Genomic DNA, 18,241 nt, shown 5'->3' with positions numbered 1-18,241 from the left:
GATTTACACCCTTGGAGAGAGGTGACTTGTTTTCTGGGAGGCATCCCATATGGCTGAATCACCACTCAGGGTTACTTTACTGACCCTGACAATTAAGAGGATGTTAGAAAGCCTTTCCAAGGGGAATCACAGCCTTGGGGTGATCACATGTGAAAGTGCCCTCCTGGGGGAAAAAGCCCTCAAAGAAAAGAACATTATACTAAGAGCAACAGATCTTACAGCCAGGAGATGCTGTGACATCATCTGGTCTGGTCTGTCCATCACAGTTCCCTCTGCTGCATCCACACCGACCACATGGCTCAAGTACCTGGTGTGCACATCCCCTGCAGTGTGTCATCCCCTCTCTCTGTCAGTGCTCACAATCCATCATCTCTGCTATGTGTATGCAGAAAGAAAATAAAGGTTTTGGTCTCTAACTCTCTAGCCTCCAGCTTCCATCTGGCAGCTGGTGTTCTGCCTTTCCACCAGCCTCTGGTGGTTTTCCTGTGAAGCCCAGCTTTCAGCTATTGGTCTATAGCCCAGGGACTGAACAGAGCCAGTTTTTCTCTGCATTTTCCTGAAAATGTGGTACAAAAACTGGACAGGGTGTTTCCCAGCTGTATTCCCAGCTGGAGACAACTCACCTGCCCCTCTCACAGCTTCTTCCATCTGTGGGTCAGATCAGTGCAGCAACACTTGTCAGCTAAATTTCATCTTTCCCAACAACAGAGCAAAGTTTGATTCTCACCTCCCCCTGGCCCCTTTTTTTCCCTCTTAAAGTTATTTGATCCCCCTTACCCAGCCTGTAATCACTTACTTGAACAGGCCAATTATCCCACAGCAGCTCATGACACTAATTACTTTACAGTTCTCAGCGGTGGAAGTTGCCAAGCTCTCCTGCTCATCAGCCAGGCTTCCTCCATTGATACAGCAACAGGCTTTACAGAGTTTCTTCTCTTCACATTCATCAGATTGGCTTCAATTTGTTCTGAATTAGGGCTTGGCTTCCCCAGTGCCACTTAAAGCCCTCCTACCTGGAGGGGAATCCAGCCATAAGGATTAGCACCTCCTACCACAGTCTTCCCACCATGTTTTGCAGCCCAGCATTCCAAAAACCTCTGCCCTATAAAATCATATGAATTATACAGTAATTAATAGATTACCTCCAATGTTTTCTTCTTTATCGTCTGCAGGCTGAACACTTGGATTTCTCATTTCTTCAGTGTTTTCCCCCTCAGATCCTCCTTTGGATCATGCTCTCCCCACGATACTGATCCTGAGGAAGCTGTAAACTGAGCCTCAAAACCCTCCCACCGAGAAAACGTAAGGGAAAGCAGCACAAGCCCCAAGCCTTTCCAGCTGTCTGTCCAGCTGTCTACCTTCCCTCTAGAGGACTGTTTTTAAGCCCAGAATTCCTTGCTGCAGTTGCCTTCTCTACTGACCATCACTACTGCTTTTTGAATGTAGCTTTGATTTCCTGCATTGGCCCTTTTGTTGAGCAGCTCTTCCTTCTCCTACTGGGCCCTCAAAGAAAAGAGTAAGGCAGGATGGGACCAGGTCTGGTGATGGACAAAGGATCCTGCTCTGTGTGAGCTTGGGCTGGCAGATTTGACGTGCAGCTCCTGCACACAGAGCTCTCCCAAAAGCCAAGGGTATGATACCGTCCTTGGGGGTTTAAACCCCCATTCATGTCTTTCAAATGCACAGCTGCTTACCTTAAATTTATTTCCTTGGGTTCAAGTGCATGCCCAGGTTTCAGGGAGCCTGCTTGTCCAGCCCTTCAGCCTGCTCATCCACTCCAAACTCTTTCTGTCCCCTCAGCAATGTTCCCTAGTGCTCATCCCAACACCTCAGCTGGAGCCAGGTACTCTCCAGCCCTGCTGGAAGCTGCTCCACAGTGAAGGCAATGGTGTAGGGCTCAGAAAGCTGCTGTGGTAGGACTGGTTTTCTTCTGGTCAGCACCAGAGGTATTTGCAGAACCCACCTGAAGCTCAACAACCCACTGGGCTTCCCAAAGCAGCTCAGGTCCCACTGCCTGGCCTCTGCAGCACCAACCTCTCTGTGCTCAGCTTCCGAACAGCTTTTCCACACATCCCAACCTGCTCGTCTCCCCCTGCCAGCAGCCAAGTCAGTCTCCTGTGGCCCAAGTACAAGCACCAAGCTTAGCTGCTCAGCTGGCTGTTAAAATCCTGCCTCACTGAGCCCTGCAGGAGCCAAGGGCTGTTTCCCAATCCTTCCTATGGCCTCCTGGCTTTTCCCTCTGTGCTCACCATCACCACCTCCACCTTGTCTCCAGATTTCTTGGTGCCAGGCTGCCCTCCTGCCCCGTGGTTCCATTTGCCTCCTCTCACCTGTGCCACTTCACGGTGGGACTGGCTAAGGGGGCCTCCACAAACCCAGCTCTTGATTTCACACCCCACTGCTCCTCTTTGGGGAAGGAAATATATCCATTTTTTCCTTTTGATTACCCCTCACTTCCCCATTTCCATCCCAGTTTTATTCCTGTCTGTCAAGACTCTTGGCGCTGCTCTCAGCCCTGTTCCTCCCTTCCTTGCCTGGCCTCATCCCGTGCCGTGTCCATCCCATGTGTCAGACCCCGTTTCCCTTCTAGTGAGTGATTTGACTCCAGCTGCCTCAGAGACTATTTATTTGAACAGGTATATATCCCTCCATACACTGGATTAATATACCTGCTTATCTCTTCTCCCAGAGATAATTTTGTACATTGTAAATTAAACAGGGGAAGGGAAGTCAGAAGCCAAAGGAATAGATTTATTTTTCAATGCTCTCAGTGGAAGGCCCTGCAAAGGTACATTTCACAGCACATATATAATTGAATAGATGATTAGTGAAACAGCTGGGGCAGTGGAACAGAAATAGAGGTGCTGTAATTTGTCGAGGCAGTTTATTGCTATGGCTGGAAATCAGGTCCCAGCTCTTCTGCAAGAGCCTTCCTGTAAACCAACACATTTTCTTACCGGTTCATTGGCTCCCTGCACGCTGCTTTTTGTTTGCCATTGTTTCAGGGTAGCAGCAAATGCACATTGTGCTGGGAGGGACAGGGGCTGGAAGCACAGGCATGTGCAATTTCTTGTTCTTGGTGTGAACACAAAGCCTGCAGGGGAATTTCCCTGCCTTCTCCTGGCACTGTCCCTCCCGTCAGCAGAGGGGTCAGGGTAAGGTCTCCTGAGTCAACCGAGCCTGTTGAGTCAATGAACACAGAAAACCGGGCTTGTGTTAAGAAATTTTTATTTGTCCTTTGGATCTGTAATGTAAGCACATAAAATTACAAGTGGAAGAAACATCATGCCACAAAATTGCATAGAATTTTTACAAAAATGTGAATTATGCCTCTGAAACAATCATAGATTGAGGAACCGAAAAAATATGTACATGTTAACTGGAATATTTCATCCTACTCTGAAAGCAAATCATCAAGGACTAATCAATCACAGACACTATTAATACAATGTACAAGAGCAACACTGATTTCAAAGAAAGGCAAGCAATGATGTCCCTTTAGTTATCTGTCAGTGAATGTTTAGCTAATACATGAGCATTAATTAACATAATTATGAACATGTTAAGTCTAAAATGTCTGGCCTTCGTTAGAATTTTTAAAATTCTGTTTATACTGCCAAAACCAAGCTATTTTCAGTAGTGTAAAGATATCTGAAGTGCACGACCTAATTTAATATAGACAGCTCTATTCTATACAGCAGAAAGTCCACGATACAGCATTTCCACACATTCAACACGGAACAAGGCAAATACATAAAAGGCACAAGACTTGCACATCATAAAGACCCTTTTTTCATTATCTTACTCTAGTTCAAGTAATATCAATATTAAATGATATCAGTTTCACTGAAATAGTTTGAACAATGCAAGATGTACAGGATTCCACACTACCTTACACCTGCAGAAAGTGGCACTGTACAGATATAAAAAAATGTGAGTACAGGAAATGGTCAAATACAAACGTACTGTAAAATGACTACAGCTGATAGTATATTTAACCCAACCAGTCTATTTATTTCTTGTTAAATACAAACAAAAGGTTAATTGGTATTTGCCCGAGTTTCTTTGAAGACTGTGGCGAAGTCCTGGCTCCCCTGAAGTCCCCGGGAATGTCACAGATTCAGAGGAGCCAGGATTTTCCCAAAAAGCCTGCGCTGTACAACGGTTTCTATAATGCAATCGTTTCAGATTTAGTATGAACACTGCTATCAGTTTATTCTTGTAATAATTTAGACAATAAGTCATTTTAACTTTATAAAATGCAGCATTATATCTCTACATTTTCAATGAGTGATTAAGATTGATTTCAAAGTGCAAAACTAGGATTAGCAGAGGAGTCACCTTTCCTAGTGTTAGGATGAAAGTCAGATTTTTGAATTTCATGTGCACTGATTTAATCATCATAAACCAGGACAGTTTAATTCAAAATATGATCTCCAAACAATGTGCAATTTTTCTTTCTTTCTGCTCTAAGTTTAAAAAGGAAACATCAAAATACTGTTTGTTTTCCAAGATTTGAACTTATATATATATACACACCATTATTTAACTGAAAACTTAAGTTTGATTTGTATTTTATTGCTTAAATTTAAATAAAATAAGTTACTTTAAGTACTAAAATCCTGAGGGAATGGAAGTAAGGTAACTTAACTGTTATGACGCGTTAAAATGCCTCCCTATTAATTGATTGCTTTCTCCGATTGCTGTTTAATCCTAAGTAAGGCCCTGATCTTGCAAACGTGAATGTAAATGTTATTCCCAGCCCTGCTCCTGAGCCCAGTGGTGCAGGAAAACACAAATTTGCAGGATCAAGTGTCTCAAGGCCAATCTGGGGCTTCTGAGCTGGTTTCTCCTTTGCTCCAAGGCACCTCCGCCAAGGAGGGAAGGATCGCGCACTGGCCCGGGAACGAATCCCAATCTGTCTGAGGTGTTTGGTAATTCCGATTTCTGTTGGGATGGGAATCTAGAGAACAGCATTTCTTTACCTTTTCAAATATCCTGACTTTCACAACGTCTCTCTGTTGTCTGATAGAAATTTCTCAGAATGTGCTGTTACCTCTCTCATGCGTATCTTACAGTACACTAACTTTGATTGTTCTTATTTTAACAAGTCAGTTAAACAGATTAATACACATTTTTAAATAACAGTGGTCAGGTTTTTATACTTTGCTTTTAGATTTTAGACCTTAGTAAAACTGAGCCTCAGTCTTAAAAATGGAAGATTCTGTTAGATTTCAAATACTGTAGTCCTAAACATTTTATCGTCCTATCAAATTCAGTAAGCTTAAAATATGATACTTAAAATCAATACTTTTGAGTCTGCAAAATATATATCAAATTTATATTCTAAAACTACTTTGATTTACAACACTAACACCACAAAAAGAATTCTATGATTCCATGATTATTCTACAGCAGTATAACCCAGATGTTAGCTCTCGGAAAGATTCTCCCTACTCACGGATCCCTGAAACATTTCATTTGGCCAAGAGACCACATCAACTTCAAATAGCAACATGCTGTGTGTGTATATAAACAGATGTGTGTGCACATATAGCTATATATATATATATACAAACATATATGCACTCACACGGTGTAACAAACACAGGCGGACACAGACACCCACAATCTCCACGCGGATTCTTCTCTCCGTTTTCCTCTCGTCCCCACAGTTCCAAGAATTTTCAGCAGCAAATATATGTCTCTCCATGGGATAAACATAATATCAAGACAGCAAGCCACCAGTGCTTGCAGAGCTAAAAAGGATCCAATGTTTCAGTGCAAATGTAAAAGGATGGTACAGCTGTCAAGGTGCAGTTATAAAGAAGGAAACAAATATGATTAAGTACTGTTGTAATATTCGCCAGGATCTCGATTAATTTGGAGCACTTTGCACTAGCACTCCAAAAGGAAATAATCTGCACACATTTGTCTCTGTACAATACACTGGTCTTCATTAAACATTCTTAACAGTGAACGTGGCCAGAAAATTACCCATTGTAAATTGGCCAAAAAAAAATAAAAGAAAAATAAAGAGAATAGGGAAGTTAACATATTAATTTTCCCATTACAACTGCACTAAGCTTTAGAATAATAATCAGATGAAGAATGAGAATGAAGACCTTTGCAGAATACTTTTTATAAAATGTTCCTTTGGGGAAATGTGCACTTGAATGCAGATTCCTGCTGCCTCCCGAAGCGCTCCGGCAGCAGCTCACCCCGGGAGAGCGGAGACGGGCAGTTGGGAGGGCGCGCCCCGGCGCACTGATTGTTTCTCGGGCAGTTAAAAAGTAGTATCAAACACTTTTTCTTGATTATCCTCCTCCAATTCCTCTTCACTTTGTGGAGGTTTATGATTTGATTTTCCACTGTCGGATGCCAGGGAAGAGGGGGCAGAACTGTGGTCTCCATCTTCACTGATTTTCCCTTTCATAGCTTCCTGTACGAACTCCAGAATTTCCAAAGGCAGTCTTTTGAATTTGTCTTGATATTCCTGATCGAGTTCCACCTGCAACTACAATAAAAGAGACAAGCTGTCTTCAGGTGTATCTGATGTGAGCAGTGCTACAGGATGGGGAAAGTACCACACCAGGCAGGAGGGGAATAAACAAGGCATTGCTGCACAATTCAAGAACGTATTCCCTTCTTTCCCGTATTAGCACCACGCATCCAAAGTGCCTATTAATTTCCATGCAGTCATTGCAAAGCTGGAGGAACGTGCAGTCACAGGGCTGGTTTTGGGTACCGTCCTTGGGTCCCCAAATCCTTCAAACACATGTGGATTTAACCGTACTGGTGTCCATACTCCCACTGGCTTTGACAAGACCCCATTCAGGTGTAGTATGGATCACAGATAAGCCTTTGAAAGAGCAAGGCCTTCATTGAGCTTCAGGTAATCACACATCAAACACACCACAAACGTTGCTCTGAGAACAATAAAACAGCTTTTGCCAGATTTCTTGGGTTGGAGAAACCATTATGAGAAAGTCAGTTGTCAAAGGGAGACAGAGAGGGAGGGAAAACACGTTAAATTACATTTCTTAGGGCCAGATCATGGAAAGTTACATTATCAGATTAATGCAGAATGTGTCTTGGACATTACTGGGGAAAACGTGTCATATCATCAACAGGATGCAAAAGGCATGCAGAAAGAAATCTGGCTATCAGTCTTCAGGAAGCAGTGGGTCCTTTCCCAGTATTTATTAGTACAGCCTTTGTTTTTAGTGCCCGTATTAGGATCTGCATGATCCATTATTTAAAAAACATTAATGTGTATCAAAGTTTCAACTGAAGACAAAGCCAATTTTTTCATCATGACCAATATGAGCACAGCAGGAAGCAAAAGGGGTGAGTTCCAAAGCCAGACTCGCTCCATCTGTCCGTCCATCCATCCATCTACCCACCTTCTTAAAAAGAGGGAGTCAGGTTCTGCTAACTGTAGCTGCAGCAGTTTTGCAATAGTTTCTTAGGCAATTGTGTTTTCAGCTATGTATTTTCCCAGGATTTCCAGGATAAAGGTGCTAGGAATTCTGATCCTTCAGCTCTAGGCCTGCGTCTATCCTGTACAGTTTCAGGTCTCCTTCACCCCACTGCAACAGCTCTCCATAGGCAATGCAAATTTTCACTTGAACATCATGGCCTATCCTAGTCTTACCATCCTTGACCTGTCCACATACACCATGTGACTCTACCACTACCCCTCCCTCTGAGCCCTTCCAATCCCATTCCCCATGCTTCTGTCCTGGTTTTCATCCTGCATCTCTGACTTTATTTTTGTGAGGCCTCTTCTCCTTTCTCCTGATGTGCAAATCAATGTCCTTAGCTCACCCGGTCTAGTTCTACATTCCTTAATTAGACAAATTCTGCAGCTTTTCTTCCTCAAGATCTAAGATCTGTTCTTTTTCCTTTTAGTTTCCCTGCTAAAGCTCTTTTTCTGCCTTCTTTCTGGTCATTTTCCTGATGTCCTGGCCTCGGTTTTCCACCTAGGATAAAACCCAAGTCTGAGGCACAAACGGTTCCATTAAAACACACCCTGCCTCTAAAATACATATATCTATCAACTAGAAATACATAGTTGTCACTGTGGCAGTTAATCATTATCATAACACCCTTCTTCTTTTCCTGAACCCCTTTGTTTTCTGGCTTTATGCCTAGATACCAATTTTCTGAAGGGATCCTCCTTTTGTCTCCACTTTGCAAACACTTCCACAAGTACAGGCATCATCAGACGAACACTGCCATAGGGTGGCTGGTGGAGAAAACTGAAAAATTATGCTGATCCTCCCTCTCTGCCCTGCTCACCACAGCCCCAGGATTTAACTGCTGCTGCCCAGGGAGCTCCTCAGTCCCCAGACATCATATCCACACTGGCTGGAGTGTCGGCAGCACGGCACTCACGCAGGCCACACTGCAAAACCAAAGATTAAATTCTAGGCTAAAGGTCCTCCTTCATGGTCCAGTTGTGTTTGGGGTCACAGTTCATGGCTAAATACCTGCACTGCTTAAAAACACAGGAGTGTCCAAGGCAGAGATGAGCTGCTGCATTTCCCCCACCTCACTGTCATACATGGCTTTTGTGAATTTTGGGCACCTCAGGTACAGAAGAAGGTGTGTAGTATCATAAGTCAGGGAAAAGTCTCCTGGGTCTCAACTTCCTTCAGAACCTCGATTTGCTTAATTAGGTTTAAAAGCAAAAGAAATACTTGAAATCCCTCAGAAACTGAACGTTATCTGAACCCAGTGCAACCACAAGCATGTTGTTAGATAACAATTGTGTCTAATATTCTCCTAAAGCGCCTCCAGTGGCTAATCCCCCCTAAGTCGAGTGTTTAATAGAAATGACATCAATCTGGAGCTACCTCTCTGTCTCCAGAGACAGTCTATATAGATATCTAATCATGGGAAGGTTGACATTAGTTGGGAAGGAGCAGACAGCAGACAAGGAGGGGTGATTAAACTGCATCAGTAAAAATTAGTTTTCTTTTTGACTCCAAGGGCACTCTCAGTTCTTCCCCTTGCTCAGTGTCCGACAAGCCCCTCAGATCCCATCCATTCCCTGGCCCCTGAGCTACCACACAAGGTTAAAGAAACAGACTGCCTGCTTAAAACCAGCTGGCCTAAAGAAATCCAGCTGAAAAGCCTCAGGGCCCTTCTATTTATTCTGTACCTTTACAGGGATATTACAGTTCACGGCAATGAATGGAAAGCTGCCCTCCCAGCAGCAGCAATAGCCACACTCATCTCTCATCTGGCTGGCTGATGGCAAGACAAGATGCCACGTTAGTGCAGGAGTAAAAAGCTCTCTGCTCAACCAGCACTTCACCAGACTCCACCACAGGTGGCCTTCCCACTCAGTTTGCTGTCCCCTTGGGTTGCTACCCCAATTTCTCCGCTCTCTAGCTGCCAAACAAGGTGACCTACACTTGCTGTTAGGATTCTGGAGTCAGACAAGGGGGGGAATGAGACTGATGATTAGAAGGGCAGATCATTATCTGGACCACTGTCCTCATTAACATGTAACAACCTTCTTCCTTCTGTTATCTCACTACCTCCCCTCTTAGAGATCCTCTGTCCTCTCCTTAACCCACAACAAAAACAACACGAGTGTCACCTCCATGTAGCTTTAGTGTCCCACAGTTGGACACTATTTCTTTTCAGGTATATCTCACTCCCATGTACTTTACTGACAGGCAGTGAGTTAAAACTTTGAAATTCAGAGCCATCGTTAGGTGTTTTTAGTGGGGTCCTTGGGGACAGGAAACAAATGTGTTACTCACTCTTGATGGCCGTGGCCAGAAGTTCTTGAACATGTGCTTCCATCTCCTACCTCTACTTTTTTTACCCAAGAGTGCAAGTTAAAAAATGCCAGCTGATGCTCACCTCAGCTTTACACAAAAACTGCCCTGGACAAGCAGCACCATCTGCACCTCGAGTCCAACCAACACAGCCCTGAGCCGAGGGCCAGGGCACGAGCAGGGCGTTACAGGTGAGCAGAGCTCCTGGTGGCCAGCCCAGCTCGTGGGCTCATGGCCTCTCCTGATTCAAAGGGCTCCTCGGCATCCTCGGCTACAACCGCTTACCAAAAAGGGTCGTCAGTCAGGGAAAGGCTGCCAGCCCTTCCTTGGAACGTGGAAGGGGGCAGTGATTATGGTTGTTCAGCTTAAAGCAAGGGAAACACACTCAGAAAAGGAAACAGATGGTATTATTAAAACTACTTACATTTACATTCATACCTAGCTGTTACTATTAGAACTCCCAAGTGAACAGCACTAAAAGCAGTGACTGTGATCAGTAAAGGATTGCAGGAGCAGAGGTTGTGGGTTTAGACGCTCCTGACCAAGCCCCTGCAGACTCTTGCATGCTTGCAGAGTGATCTAATGAACTCCTGTTCCTCCCAAGAACCAAAACAAAGCGCTCACGTGGGAAACGTGCTGTGCTGCCAGCACCAGTGACCAGGGCCCTTCGAGACAGGAGGTGACACAGGCGGCCCACACGCCCCGCTTCCACCTCACCCCCGCCCCGCACTCCGGCAGCCCAAGGGAAAAGGAAACCGCGGGGAAACGCGTCCAGCCCGTCCCCTTCCTGCACCACCTTTGAAGTCCTGAATGTGAACACGGCTGCTCCTTGCCCTTGTACCCCGGAGCGGCCTTTCGGAAGGCCCCGCTGCACGGGCTGTCCAAAGTGCTTCCCCCTGTCTGCTGTCCCCACGTGGCCTGGGACACCACAGGCTTGGCCTGTGACCTCGCAGCATCCTTCTCCTGCTCTCACATCGTATCTGATGCAGAACCAGCCCACTTCCACCCGCACTGGGATTCATTCCAGCTCACATGGGCTTTTAAAAATACGTCTGCAACTCAAAAATAATGGAAGGGCACTATTTAAGGGGCACCTCAGGAATTCATCTTCAGCTAAAAATGTTTTGAGAAAGTTATGTATGAAATACAACCAGTTACACATTTTGGTGAAAAAATAACCATCAAAACACTTTTGTTGAAACAAAAACATCGATTTGGGTCGTATTTGTTTTGATGAAGTTTTTCCACTGTGAAGATTTGATATGACTCCAAATAAGTCACTTTTTTAAATCTCAGTTTTTTCCATTCCGCTGGGAATTTTTCTCTAAGGGCAGCTTTTTGAGTTTGGTGTTTCTGTTATATCTCCTTTTAAATTTATCTTATTTTGTTTTCCTGATGACTTTCTTTCCCTGAATGATGCAGTGACTTATGAATGGAAAATTATTCGAATATCCTGGCTCAACAATTTAAGTAAAAATAGACCCTGAGGACTAAACAGTTCAGTATCTCCAACAATCTCTGACATTTCCAACAGTAAACTCTTTATTCTCAAGATTTTTGGACAATTTTTGAGTTAAGATTTCAAATGGGAGACATTTTAGAGTTGTGTTATTTCTCCTTGAGGCAGAGTGCAGCAAAATATATTAAAAAAATTACTCTTTTGGTATCTGATTGTTGCATTTACTCACCAGTTGAAATGGGATACTCATTTGTATCCGTAATTACCGTGGCACTGCCCACATGCAGGATATTATTTAATTCCACATGGACAGTGCCTGTTCTTTTTGTTTTACTGATGAGAAGCTCAACAGCTTCTTCTGTGCAATTTCAGCAGAATGTATTTTGACAAGAGGCAGTAACTGGTCACTGCACCATTTGTAACCAAAGCGGGGCTGCAACCTCTCCAGGGAATTTGTGTTCAGCAAAGCTCCCGTTTTCCTTATCACGTGTCATTGGAAATGTTTATTTTGTTAACACCAGCAACACTGATATTTTCAGTGGTCAGTGAAACCACATCGCAACAGCAGCACTGGGCTGGGATTGGGGCCCCTTTCTCTCTCCTCCCCTCCGTCTCTAAATCTGCTAAAGCTACAAATACTTATTTTTCTTCCTGCAAATATTTGACCCATGTGCCTAAAGATAATTTTAAATAGAGGATTTGGGGCTTTTAAGCCTGCATCAGACAACAAATATGCATAAAGTCAGCGACCTCAATTTAGCTTCCAAAATAGCACATAGAGGACTCCCAGATTAAGGGTACAGAGAGCAAGAAGGCTGCTGTTCCTCTGCTTTTCATTTTCAGAGCTTACTTAATTAGAAACCCATTCTGGAGGGATACAGCATTAAAAGACATATGAGTAGCAAGAACTGTTAAAAGCAGATGGAGGCTCAGTAACAGGGAGAGTGAAATTGAGGAACAGAGCTCAGGGATCAAGTGATTTATAGGCAGCAATTTTTGTTTAATTGGAAACAGTAGGAGTTCCTTATTAAGGACCATGTTATTCCCCCACTAAGCAGATTTCTGCTGGGAAGGCAAAGGAGTAAGCACTGCTCAGATGTCCTCTTGCCTCAAGGCCACAGTCCCTCTGCAGCGCTCGGCTGGAGACCTCTCTGCCCTCTGGCAGAATGGCCTAAGACAGCAGCTGGAACAGCAGGTTCTCGGGAAGCTGTTTGCCAGCACCTGGGAAAGGAGCTAACTCTGCACGTGCACACAGCACCTAAATGCTCCTTTTTTCTCCCAGGGGCATCAAGGAAGTGCATAAAGGGATGTGCCAACAATGTTAACATTTGGGCTTAATACGGTATAAGGACAACACTGCTAACCCTGAGATGAAAGTATTCAGGTAGACAAGGTTTCCTCTCAGAAGATGTGGGAGTGAGCAATCATTAAAGGGAGCCTAAGGGCACTTGGTATCTGAGGTGGCACAGGAGCAGCACGGCACCAGGTAAACAACAGCGGGCAATGTCTTCATGCCGGCTGGAAAGCTCCCATGAACCACTCCTGTCCTCACACAAGGACATCTCTGCATTTTCAAACAATGGTTACTTTCCAGACCATGAGAGACACTAGGCACACCAATTCCCAGGTGCCTTCTCTGCCTCCCTACCTGAAGGTGATGCTCCCCTAGTCCTTCTCACGAGGTCATCAGGCCGATCTCACCACCCCACAAAGTCTCCCTGCTGTTTTCCTGAGGGCAGCGCCGCTGGCTCAGCTCTAGTTTTGCTCCACCATTGCCCCTCTGCCTTCCCATGCCAACAGTCCAGACACTGTCTTTGAGAACATCACCAGCAATCACCTGGAGCGCATCCCAAGGCACGGAGTGGGTACACATCCCGTGTTATCTCCCCTGGTACAGACACTCCCCCTCCACCTGCCTCCCTTATCTGCCATGGTTCAGCTCAGTCTCTTCCTGCTGAAGCAAAGGTGATGTGCTCTGCCTCCCCGAGGTACAAGTCCCTTTCACATCTGCTGTCTCAAGGCACTGGACTGTGACCTTGGGGCCTCCATCAATATCTGTCTCTGCCTTTATTAACTGCAACCTCAGTCAAACCAATGGCACTGCGAGGAAACCGGGACCTGGGCGCCTGGATTTTAACGTTTAGAGGCAACTCATATCTACCTTCTGTGTAGGAAACCAACCTTTGCTCCAATAACTGATTAAAGATAAATGTTTGGGTGGTGAGATTGCCCTTCAGGGCTGCCCAGGTTATACACATATTAGACACACATACACCCTACAATATTTCTGCTGAAACCCTCTGGGTTACAGAAGGACCTTACAGCAAAAGCCTGAACTGGTGACCTTTTCCTACAGGGGTAGGGGTAATTGTGTTATTAGCAGCAATTCCAGATCTCTTGCATTTTCTTTAAAGAAATTATTTAAAGAAAGAGTTTGTACTGAATTCTGTGGGAGGATTTTCTTCACAGTAATTTGTTTTCTGTTCCTTCAAAAGTATGGCAGTTTATTCTCATGCAAAGCCCTGCTCTGTGCCTTGCAAGCTGCATACTTGGAATTACTCCTTTTTCTGATGATTATTTCATGTAACAATTTGCTTTTGTGGATAAAATGCTTTCTTAAGCTGTCAAGTGGCTCTTAGACAACTCCATAAACGCATGACCTGTGCACCTCATGATGTATATGAATAAAAGAATTTGAGCTAGAAGGAACAGGAAAAAAAAAATCCCCATTCCATGGGCATTTTAAGGGTAGATGCTGAGATTCTGCTCTTTTTCATCATCACTAGAGTAAGCTATCTTCACTGTAAGCAAAGGAGAATCTGCTCAGTTTCAATGCAATAAATCCAGAGAAACTCCCCTGAAGTCTCATCTATCAGCAGATACTGCTCTTAGTTTATTGGGGTGGATCCAGGATAAATAACTCAAGTGACAGAGCTCAAATAGAGCTTCTTAGCTGGTCCTTTTTTAATGTGCTGTCCATATTTTGGATGCTGCAAAACAAACAAACAACAGAAAAAGTCAGTGCAGCCATTACCTCCTAATAAATGATGTTTTTTCACTTCCACGATGCCTCCGAGGCAGCCTGGAAACAGGCAGCTGACTGTCCAACAGCACAGGCCTTCCAAGAGTAGCACTATTGTAATTCTCATCTCAAGAGGTCATGGCAGTCCCTTGGAAACTCATTTAAAATGATATCTTGAGGTTACAACAGCAACAACACATTCCAGAAATATTCCAAACACTGGATGGACCAGAGAATGTGGGGCTCAGGCAGCACCAAGGCAGCAGAGCAGGATGTCCCCAATGGGCCATGGAATCTGCAGGGCCACTTAATATTTATTGTGGTTTGCCTGAAAGTGGTGTTGCCCCAAAAGTGAGAGATTCTGGCAATTTTTGAAAGAGGAGAGACAAGAAAAGAAAGTTTCAGGTGCTTAAGCCTCCAGTGTGAGGGCTCAGGAGCTCATGAAGTGCAGATCTGTAAAAAAAGTGGTGGAACCCACAGCACAGCTTTTGGGCCTGACCTAAATTGAACTCCGGATTCACTTGAACACAGCACTTCCAGTCTCTCATCCCCGCCTTGCTAAAAGGTAATTACATTACAGTGTTGCCTGTGTCTGACTCCTGGCTGGACATCTCCAACAGGCCCCATCAGTGTCACAGAGATTTCTTCTCCAATACAACAATGAGAAGGAAATGAATAATCCCTTTCTCTGTGTCTTTCCAGTGGCATCACTGTGCTCCTCAGAGCCAAAGGAATAGCTCACCCTGTGGTTAGGTCTGGCACCTCCTTTCACTGCCATGCCCTGCTCTGCCACGATTCTTGAGGCTGTTTTGAGTGATGAGGGCTCCAAACACCCGCTGAGGGCTGTGCATCTCGAGACAGCACCTTTCTTACGGCACACACTGCCTGTGATTTCTATGCCACCGATAATTGCCAGGGAGCTGCACGGAGGTCTAGAAGCAAGCCATCATTAGCTCAGAAATAATCACGTTGATAAAGCCTCTGCTGCACTTTGAAGTTTACCTTGCTCTGACTGTAGCTCTCCACGCCACAGAGACTCTGCAGGATGGAGTCCCACTGAAAAATCAGCTTGGAAAACTACTGAGCAGTCAGTCCTTCTCCTAATAGCTTGTTAAAAATGAATGTTTTAGACTAGAAAGTAAGCACACTCTGAATAAAGATCAAAGCCTTAGGAGTTTCTTTGGAAATCTTTTCAAGTAGTTGCAGTTCTGTAATCCCTTGTAACAGGGAAGGCTATTCCAAAATATTTCCTAACTCATCAACAACATGAATCTGGCTTCCTCTTTACTATGAGCAGGGACTTTTGCATTGACTGGCCCCAAATAATGAGCCTATTTAGTGACAGACCCATTATTTTTTAACATAACAGGCTAATGAACAAGAATCCATTCAGAACCTGGCAGAAGTTTAACAGTGGAGACAGAGCTGCTATCCCTCATTTTCCATCTTCCAGAAATGATGGCTCAGTGTTTTGGCCTTTGTACTTCCAAGTGTCAGGGAAGTTTCAAGGCTGGGTTTGACAATGACAAAAAGCTGGGACCGGGTTCAATTTTACATGCTGATGTATATGTTCATTATTATCTAATGGCCATCAAATGGAGATGGATCATTGCTGCTGGGGACTGAGTCTGGTACGTTTATGGCTGCTCTGTGTTTATATCCTATGATTATCTTCACATCCCTCTACTTCCACCATGAGCTCAGCCATATATCCTTTCTCATCCTTTCATGCTTGGTGGGTTTTTTTTACTTGAGAAGCAAAATCAGTGCAGAATTTTAACTGCAACTATTAAAAACTTTAGAGCTTAATGTAAGAGCAACATTGCCCAGTGGTTCAGCCTAATTAAAAATAGCCTGAAGGTTTTTACTTCCTGATACTACAATGAGCTTTAAAAGAAAAAACCCTCCTCTTGCTGTCTGTACTGCTGTTACTGGATTAAGCAGTACTATGCAATAGGAGCCATCCTCATGATTAAGTTCAAGGGATTAATATTTCAGTTCAGTTGTTTTCCATTTCAACATTTTCTCCCAAGTTCATATTAACACTGACTGCTGCAAACTTAGGCAACTCTCTAATTACCCATCAAGTTTAAATGACCCATGCAAGAAAACTTTACTTCAGTGATATTCAGCAAGCATCCCACAATGCAAAAATTGACATATAAGGTAATTTCATCAAGTCAGACCAACAGGACATAGCCCATCCCACTGCTGCCCAGAGCAGCTTGAACTCGTGCCTGGTAAAGCACATCCCCAACATTCACTCCAGTCTGCAGGACAGTGATTGGCTTTAATGGGGTTTGGATCTACGGTTTGGATCCACAACCACACAAGTACAAATGCAACCAGACCAGATCAAGCAAAGGAATGCTGGTACAAAAGGACATGAAATGCCTCTGACCCAGCAGAGATCTGGGGGTGATCGTAATCTGCCCCACAAAGGAGGGGTGCAGGATTTATGTTTCAGTGGCTCGGGGTTTTCACCTGAAAATCACTCCCTCTTTCAGTTTAAGCAAACTGCAAAGCATGAAGGAGTCTGGGAAAAGGGACCAGGTTGCTGCTTAAAATCCAAGCCTGCTCCAACAGACAAGAGATAACAACTTCCCACAGAGAAGGGCAGATAGATGCCTTTGTCACATCCAGGCCTGGCTCTCTGTGCACCACCCGATCTGGGTTTCTGTCCAGCACCCCAGCTCCATGAGGAAGGGGAAGCGCTGAGGGAAGGTGTTTTTCCCTGCTGATGCTTATTCTGGGTGAGGAACTGCTCCCTGCTCATGCTGCAGCCTCACACACTCATCTCAGGTGTGGTGGGATATGTCCAGTGAGGAACTGTGACAAAATGTGTGTGTGCCTGTGAGTCTGTGCCATGAACACTGAAAGCCCTCCTGAACACATCTCCTGAAGAGAGTGCCATTGAGTTCTGTGGTCAGAACTCGCTGTTGCCAGGAAAAGGGATGCACTAATTCCTTAGAGGCCAGCGGAGGCAGGAGGATAAGGGACACCCCAATTTAAACTTCCTGAGAATCCCCTGGTGCCTCCCCCACACCCCAAGTTTACTACAGGAGCTGTGAGCTTTTCACTGACACTGCTGTGAGCTGGATGCGGTCCCTGGCTTCTCTCCTCCTGAAGTTAACACAGTTCACCAAAGTTCAGTTCACCAGAGGGTCAAAGCCTGAGCTGAGATGAATCTCATGGAACTTCACTAAGCCCTTTGCTTTTTTTTCCACTGACAGGCATGCCATCAAAATGCCTAACATGATCCCCCTAGTGCTCCACTTTGTTTTTAATCTGATTTCATTTATGTGTATCACTATTGGTAGCTTCTCTCTTGGAAAGGCTTTGCACCATACAAAACCTTATTTAAGAAAAAAACCCAATAGAACAAAACCTTTTTCCATTACAAGAACTGATCTTTTTAATGCTCTATCAGTGTTTCATTATTATTTTGGAACTTGACATCTTCCAAAAGCATTAAAAAGTTCTTGAGAGGTCTAACAGCTTTACAGTCTATTCTCTGATGCCAATTCTGATCACAATCTAGCTGAAGATAAGTTTAATGAGCACTAGAAAAATAAAGGCCTTTCATAAATGATCAAGTGATTTGAAAAAGCAAAAGAGTACTTTAAAAACACGTGTTTCTCGTTTTAGAGGCCTATTTTAAAAATGTATAGAGTACACATCTCTGTTGAGGAAAACAGAAATTCATATGGAACTTGGGGAGTATTTATTTCAAATGATGGTAGACAAGTATCAGAAATTAATGAGATTATTAACTTGCAAAAACACCTTTTAGAACAATGATTCTAAAATGTCATATTTTCCCCATCTTATGGAAATCTATTTAGTATTAGAGAAATACTAATAGACATTAGATTTAGTGATGATGATTGAAAAATAAAGTCATCTGCTACTCTAAATAACAGTAAAAAGATTATTCTGAATTAGTTACAGAAGTTCTTCCTA

General features: G+C 44.0%; 1 protein-coding gene across 4 annotated transcripts in view; it reads right to left on the bottom strand.

Annotated features, from left to right (window-relative positions):
- Positions 1-3,211: 3,211 nt before the first annotated feature.
- The window catches only part of PLCB1 (phospholipase C beta 1), a 337,353-nt gene continuing 322,323 nt past the window's right edge, over positions 3,212-18,241 (bottom strand). For 2 of the 4 annotated variants that reach the window (XM_063391476.1, XM_063391479.1), the window contains one exon: positions 6,496-14,246. In XM_063391476.1, the coding sequence (XP_063247546.1) occupies positions 14,178-14,246 (69 nt within the window). In that variant the 3' untranslated portion in view covers positions 6,496-14,177. Of the gene's footprint in view, positions 14,247-18,241 lie in introns of all 4 variants that reach the window. The other 2 variants (XM_063391475.1, XM_063391478.1) reach the window with 2 other exon arrangements.

This window comes from Prinia subflava, chromosome 2, assembly GCF_021018805.1.
Source record: "Prinia subflava isolate CZ2003 ecotype Zambia chromosome 2, Cam_Psub_1.2, whole genome shotgun sequence".
Lineage (NCBI taxonomy): Eukaryota > Metazoa > Chordata > Aves > Passeriformes > Cisticolidae > Prinia > Prinia subflava.
Note: the sequence above shows the minus strand (reverse complement) of the source record. Positions and strands in the feature narration are given on the sequence as shown.